General features: G+C 34.7%; 1 protein-coding gene across 2 annotated transcripts; it reads right to left on the reverse strand.

Moving 5' to 3' along the window:
* On the reverse strand, window positions 1-7339 carry LOC100784474 (cyclin-dependent kinase F-4). Of its 2 annotated transcripts, none has more exons than XM_006599146.4 (19): window positions 7181-7339; window positions 6041-6301; window positions 5920-5971; window positions 5238-5824; window positions 5068-5146; window positions 4924-4992; window positions 4744-4833; window positions 4522-4660; window positions 4110-4212; window positions 3956-4008; window positions 3738-3804; window positions 3068-3176; window positions 2751-2816; window positions 2577-2645; window positions 2392-2452; window positions 2182-2298; window positions 1382-1413; window positions 977-1052; window positions 1-502 (listed from the first exon to the last, which is right to left on the reverse strand). In XM_006599146.4, exons 4-19 carry the CDS (start codon window positions 5243-5245, stop codon window positions 285-287), a joined length of 1356 nt encoding a protein of 451 aa, XP_006599209.1. In that variant the 5' UTR covers window positions 5246-5824; window positions 5920-5971; window positions 6041-6301; window positions 7181-7339; the 3' UTR covers window positions 1-284. The 2 variants fall into 2 exon arrangements, with proteins under 2 accessions (XP_006599209.1, XP_040866367.1); XM_041010433.1 differs by having other exon boundaries at window positions 6041-6320; window positions 7181-7306.
* Between the last annotated feature and the right edge of the window lie 418 nt (window positions 7340-7757).

Consider the following 7757-nt stretch of genomic DNA (forward strand, 5'->3'; position numbering starts at 1 on the left):
TTCGAATTAAAAACATGACATTTCCCCTTTATTGTGTCATTACAACCTGTTGAGCACTCCACATAAATGAAAACCTTCTTATGAGACAGACGCATCCGCACAACTTTAGCCAAATGTAAAACTGACAGTATCTCCCCAAAAAAAACATATCAAACCCGTAATAGAAACAAAAATCATCACCAAACGCATCAGGGGCAGAGGTGCAAACCCAATATCATCATTAGAAGACTTAAAAATATTGATCATCAAAGAATCTCCAAAGTCAGCAAATACTTCTCATCATCTCACCCGGCAACTTTTCTTGTCAAACTTCTTTCAGATGGAATTTGTTGTCCGGACCTGAGCATGAAATTTCCAGATTCAGAAATCCAATTGACTCCAGCCTTCATGGGAGGCGGACGGGTTTGTCCTAAGGATTGTCTTCGAGTACCAATCGACATATTAGCCAACTTCTCAGCTGTTTCTGAAACCCCACGAGCAGTCCTCCCCTTGTTTATAGAAGCTGCCAAACAAACATAACCTTTAACCTTATTGCTAGATTATTGAAAGCCTCCAACACATCTTCAACTATATAAATACATAACTGCTTCAGGGACCAGTTAAACATTTATCATCTATAACTATTAATGATGGGAATTACCCCATTTGGTATATACACATTTTCTTGACAGTTTTACCCTTCATCAGTTAATTCTTTTTTTTTAACAACCTCCCCCACTACTTTTTAGTTAGTTACTTCTTGTCCTTACTTTTTTTAAATTTCTAAACCTTTCTCCTTTTATTTTATTTTTATTTAAAATATATAGAGACATGCCTGTCTTCTCCTAGGGAATGAATAATGACTTTATGTAATGATGCCTAATAATTGGCTTAAATGACAGTGGTTATTATAGGACCCATATAAATATTTAAGTTCTGTTTTTTTTTAATCCTCCCATGAAATGAGTGCCAAAAAATATTGGACAAAAGTGCTTACTTGGGCTGCCTTTTCCTGGTAATCGATATTTTGATTGTTGAGTAGTCTTCAATGATTTCTTGCTCTTAATTCCATCCTTCATAAGAAACAGAAATATCATCACAACAAAATTAGAGAAAAGAAATAATTGATGCGTGAAGTACATATCAGTCCAGCACAGTAAAACCAAAAAGAAGCTACTCTATTGAGTGAGATCGTGAATTTTTCTTAATGTCTGGCACCAGATATTCAACGAGTAAAAAGAAGCATGGGTGGGCAACAGATACTCAATGAGTAAAAAGAAGGCATGGGAGGGCAACAGATACTCAAATGAGTAAAAAGAAGGCATGGGTGGGTGGGTGGGTGGGGGGTGGGTTAGTAAGCAAAATGGAAAAAGGACAAAAGTAGAAATCCAGAACAACTCACCTCATTTGCCATATCCAGCTTCCTTTGCACACCTGTAATGTTTATAAATGAATGAGTATCATGTTCTGTTCACATACCATACCACACATCACAAGTCCAAATATTTTGGGTATATCACAAATGATTGGGAAATAGGGAGAATAGAATTTCAAGAAAATGAATAAAATGGAGAAATGCATCTAGGTGTCGTGTGATAGAAATGTATCACTCAAGTTTAAGGAAAAATTTTACCACACAGTATGACTTGCAATGTTGTACAGAGGACTGAATGCTAGGTAGTAAAAACCCACCAATAAAAAAAAAAAAAAAACAACTCCACATCAAAGAGATAAATATCATAGATGAGTGGACACACAGACAAGACAGGATTAGGAATAGCATTGGAAAGCAAGTTGGGATTAAGCACCTATTATGTAACTAAAAGATGGTAAAATCTCCACTAACGAGTAGATACAACATAGAATAGTCCAATAATTATAGAGGGAGACCAATAAAAGCCATAGGCCAGACCATTAAAGATTTAGATTTAGACAGTTCATCTATAGAAATTTACAATATGATATTATGAGATGTTTGATCCATAGGCTATTGATGGTTGTTACTTTGCTTCCATCATTGAGATACAAGTAGCAATTTAAATTTAAACAATGTATTAATATCTGATAAGAAACTTTCCCAGCTTAAACACCAACAGATATTTCTAACCATAAATGAATAATATGACTCAGATCTACAGATGCCAGAATAAAAAATATGCAGCATGCATTTAACCTACAGATGGCTGAACCCAATTATATCACCTGAAGCTATAGAAGCTTGTAATTTCGGGGAACTAAAATTGTTGGTGATTTTTGTATTAGGCAAAGCACCAGAGTATCTCTTGAGGCCCTGCCGATCCAGTGATCCCCTGGTCCCAGCTGCGACAAAAAAGACAACTAGTTTAGAATCCCCTCCAGTGGAACCATAGGTCATTTCTTATAAAAACAATATAAATAAATCAAGTTACAAACCAGATGGTGGAGTTCTGGTTACAGCTCTGGTGCGAAGGGATGGAGGGATGTAAAAGCAACTCTGAACAAATTAAAAATCATAAACATTAAAAATCTACTTGTATAAAGAAAAATATAGTTGTGATTAAATGATAAAGAAAATTTTAAAAACCTGATCCCAAGTATGGATCAGTTAAAAGACAAACCTGAAAGAAAGGATGTTGAAGAGCCTCTGCTGCTGTTGGTCTCTTGCAGGGATCCCATGAACAAAGTGACTACAAAAAAAGAATTCAAACAGAAAAATGAACACGTAACATTCTATTAGTTGAAAAAAGGGGAACAAGAGTAAACTGTTAAGTAAAAAAAGTAAAACTACTTACTGTCACAAGGCTGATTGCATCATCACTTCTGGATGGGATCAGTGTAGAGAGATGTACACTAGCAAGCTGCAGAATTTAAATAAAAGGAAGTATTCAACAGAAGATAGTGCCCGTCTTAATATACATAATATCAATAGACAACAATACAAGGAGCTAAAAAGACTAAATATAAGACTCTGATATTATCAAGCACCCAAGTTTAAACAAATAAAATAGAATGTTTTAAATTACTTCAAATTCCACACCTTGCATAGTAGCTAGCTCGCCTACCCCAAAGTTAACAATAAAAAACAACACCCGAGTTAAGAAAACCTAACCTGTGGAAACTGATAGTTGATATCCCTGGCAAGTTTGAGTCCATCTGCCCAAGATTCAGTGGTTGGACTACCTATCACACTGCATATTTTGTAGATCTCATCTGCTTCACTGCATGTACAGCCATGGAACACATTAATTTCCAGCCTGGTCACTTAACAGGATGCTGTAGACCACTTTTATTTGCAAAATAATAGTGACTACAATTTGCAACAAAATAATTTGCAAAATAGTATTCAATCATATACGTGGCCTGGTAACTTATTCAGAGTTGTTAGAATCGTCGGTTTAAGGCCTAACTCAACCCTACAAAGCTGGCTTGTAAGATGAGGATTGCTCCCCACTTATATACTCTATCTTGGGACTATCATCTTTAGCCAATGTGGGGACTTAAACACAGCTCCTTTTGCCCTAAACACACCTCATCAAAAAAAAAAACACCTCCTTTTGCCCACAGCTACATGCCACAATTCTGGGACTTCAACACACCCCTCTTTGCCCACAGCTAGCCACCATAACTAAGGTGGGCCAAGGGTGAACGCAGATAAGGTGGACTTTCCAACAAGAATGAACCCAGGAATCAAAGATTTGTGAATTCCTTAATCAAGATTTATTGGTTTTATCTAACTAAAATACAATCATATGGGAAGTTAAGTGGAGAGAAGTTATTACCTGGAACCAGGGAATAGAGGACGCAGAGTGAACAACTCAGCCATTATAGCACCCATTGCCCACATATCTGCAGATGAAACAAAAAAGATAAATGTACAGTATTCAACACTTGTCATCAATTCATCACTACAAGGAATGCATTGTCTAGACTCTAGACCATAATCTTTTGGAAAACATAAGTCACCATAAATGAAAATTATTCAACATCAGATGCTCACCAACTTTAGAGCTATATAGATGGGACTGAAGCAGGACTTCAGGAGCACGATACCTAATCAGAGGTCATGACACATTATTTATTAAATTAAATACATATAACATAGTGCATTATACATTTACAATAATAATAAAGTATTGAGTTGACAAACATACCACCGTGTGGAGACATACTCAGTATATGGTGGTTGTGAACTGATCTCCCGGGCTAGGCCAAAATCAGCAATCTTGATGACACCCTTGGTGACCAGCAAGTTTTCTGCAAAACAAATCATACCTCATGTCAAAACAGCAAAATTTTGCAGCAGAGTAAGAGAAATGTGCAATAGACCAGATATCTAATCTGAATTTGTCTCGTGATATTTCAATTCAATTATCCAGCAAACTGCATTCAAAATATATGTTTCGAAATAGATAACAAAATGGAAAACTTTATCAATAAGAGAATAAAATTCTAGCAACATTATATTATATTATAGTATATACATTCTATGTTATATAATACAAGTGAAACCCAACTATTTTCATCATAAACCCTAAACACAAATGCACAATTATAAACAAGTACCAGGCTTAAGATCACGATGAAAGTATCCACGCTGGTGCATGTAAGCTAAACCTTGGAAAACTTGAAAACACCAATTTCTAACTTCATTTTCAGAAAACAGCTTTTCCCTGTTTTTCACAAGTTGATACAGGTTGTATTCCTGCATTACCCAAAATTGACTTAAAACAGTTAGTATTAGGTTTTACATAGGCCACCAATATGCCACAAAATCCAGACACTCACCATGTACTCAAAAACAAGGCACAGAGTGTCACATTCTCGTATAACTTCCTTCAGCTTCACAATATTTGCATGATTCATTTTCCGTAATGACTGCCATAGTAGAAATTAGAGAATAAATATATGCAGAAGCAAATAAAATGTGAAAAATAAGGCCAAGGAATGCTGAAAAGGATGCAACACCTTGACTTCTCTCAGGTTTACACACTCCTCCCAAGAGTAATATTTCTTTTTCATTTTCTTGATTGCAACCTGTAATATTAGGACAAATTAGAGAAAACACACACAATGTAACTTCGCGTATCATTCTACTCTAAACATACTTACAACTTCACCACTTTGCTTATTAATGGCTCTCCAAACACTCCCAAATGTTCCATCACCAACTTCCTTAATTAACTTGTACCTGTGTTCACGGAAGGAAGAAAAACCTTAAAGATATTTGACAGTAAAAAAGAGGGGTATAGTAACTTCAGGCTTCTGCAACAAATACTCACCTCTCCATTTTCCCACAGAACCCAATGCAGCTCTTATTCAAAAAGCAATTGCAAACAAACAAAAGATAGATGGCATTTATCTCTAGCAGATGATGCCAAGAAATGGGTAGAAAATGTTAACAGATATTATATGGTCCAGCAAATTCCACTGTCAATTTTCTGTCATGGCAATAAAATAAGAAACATAAACTTTCTGATGTAAGCGCAGCAGAGCCTTATTGATTAATAGATCCACAGCTTCGTAGTGGTAGCAGGATGCATGTGGTAGAATCAAACAAGTCCTGGAGAACATACTAACAATTCCCAGCTCCAACCAAAAATGATTGATCAAAGCAACATCAATCTTCAGCTAAATTCATAATGACCCAAGACTTGAGGACTTCAATAATATCCACTTCATCTAATATACATAGATTGTTTCAGAATTTTCTGGTAAATAATATTTTGTCACCACCAATATCCATAAGAAGCAACAACACAATGATGGTCAATAAGTACTGTCTGCACTGTTTTAACGCAATCTCTTATCTAATAATTGAGAAGCAGGCAGCATCCAAAATTCACACATCAATTTATATACTTCATCCCTGTAAAAGAAAGAAAAGGTTGAGTTAAACTTTAGTAAGTTAAAACAGTTGAAGGCGTATTCAAGTGTTCCACTATTCCCTGATGGATCTCTTACCCCAGAAGCGGATTTTTCAGATGTTTCAACTTGATGTTGGGTCAGGAATGCACTGTCAAAGGAACACTTGTTAAGAAACAACACTTTTATAGGTTTTCGCCAAAGACAAATAACTTCTTACTTGTATATGTTCCCTAAAGATGCAGCACTAGTCTCAGAAGAAACAAGCATTAAGTGCACTGTGCTGATCCTTAAAGTAGAACAGAAAACTAGGTGCAATTAACAAAGGAAACCAGAAGATAATCTCCAAAGATGAAGAATCTGCGGTCAAGCACTTCTTGGAATGAAAGCAACCAATTCTGGAAGCAACTTGGCAAGAAACAAATTCTTTCCATGTCTCAAAAAATATAACAAGAACCTTAAGATTCAAAGCCTGATCACCCTACAAAAGGAAAATATGCCTAACCTCTGATTAGAATAATAATAATAATAATCTAGAATGCATAATGCACTAATTTGCATGTCTAAAATTGATATTAATGTTAAAATGTATAATTAAAAAAATATAGACACATCTACAAAGCTAGATTCCAGACATCACCACACGCCAATTCACCAAGTAAAAATTGCACACAAAATTCCACAAAGAGCCTCAAAATTTAAAAATTGTTCACATAGGACAGAGAATAAAGCGTTTGATTCCACCTCAAAGACAAACCCATCTCCAATCTTTAACTAATATCCCAACATAAAGTTAAAGAAAAACATCAAAATCCAATCCAATGAATCCCTAAAACGAATCACATTCTCGGCAAAATCCTACAACCAGCGCAAGAAGAACGCAAAGGAAAGAACAATCAGTACCATTCGAATCAAGTCATAACTCAATAAACCAGATGGTTCATCGTGCGCCAATTCACTAAACAAACAAAGCGCCCATTAAATTCCGTACACAGCATTGAAGTTGAAAACATCTAATAATAACATTCAGACTCGGTCAGAAGCACAATAAAAAAATAAAAAAACCAATCTCGAATCCAAACCCTAATTAACCCTTAATTAAAGAACATCAAGAAAACCAATCCCAACCTCCTTTGCAAAAATCCTACAACAGCGAAATCAAATCCCAAATCATGAAACGACAACCATTCCACAATCAATAAATAGGGATTTTGAATTAAAAAAAATATCTCTCGTAAAATTCAAGAATGCTCAACGAAGTGCAATATGATAATAACGGAATCGAAAGAGACAATATTGCAAATGAGATCGGATCGGATCTGAAACGAAGGAAGAGAAAAAGGAAGAAGAGAGGAAAAACCTGAAGAGGTCGAAGGAAGAGGACCGTCACGAAGGACGGGAAGAGGTGGAATCCAGAGTTTCCCTCTCTCTCTCTCTCACTCTCTCTCTGAGACAGCAAATCCAATAAAGCCAATATTTCCTATATTTCCTACCCTCTTTCTCTCTTTATTTTGTATTTTTCCTTCTCTCTATCTATCGCATCACCAAACTCCCAATATTTCTCTTTGAGTAAAGTACACTTCAATATTTATTATTTTAGATATTTTAACATGTAATAAGATAAATGTTTTTTGAAAAAAAAATATTTTTAAATGTTTAAATTATAATAAAATTCTAATTAAAATTTATAATAAATAAATATCGTTAAATGTATAAATAAATTATATTTTTAAATTTAAAATTCTTGTATAAATTTTTTAAATTATTAATATTTAAAAAAATATTTAAATTTAATTTAGAGATAGAAAACAAAGATAAAAATATAAAAAAAATAATACGTGAAATAAATAAAGATTAAATCAAATGTCAAATATACAAATAAAGATAGAAGGGTGATAGCTTGAAATGACAGAGAGAAAACAAATAATTAGGTGGAA

This window comes from Glycine max, chromosome 16 (assembly GCF_000004515.6).
Source record: "Glycine max cultivar Williams 82 chromosome 16, Glycine_max_v4.0, whole genome shotgun sequence".
Lineage (NCBI taxonomy): Eukaryota > Viridiplantae > Streptophyta > Magnoliopsida > Fabales > Fabaceae > Glycine > Glycine max.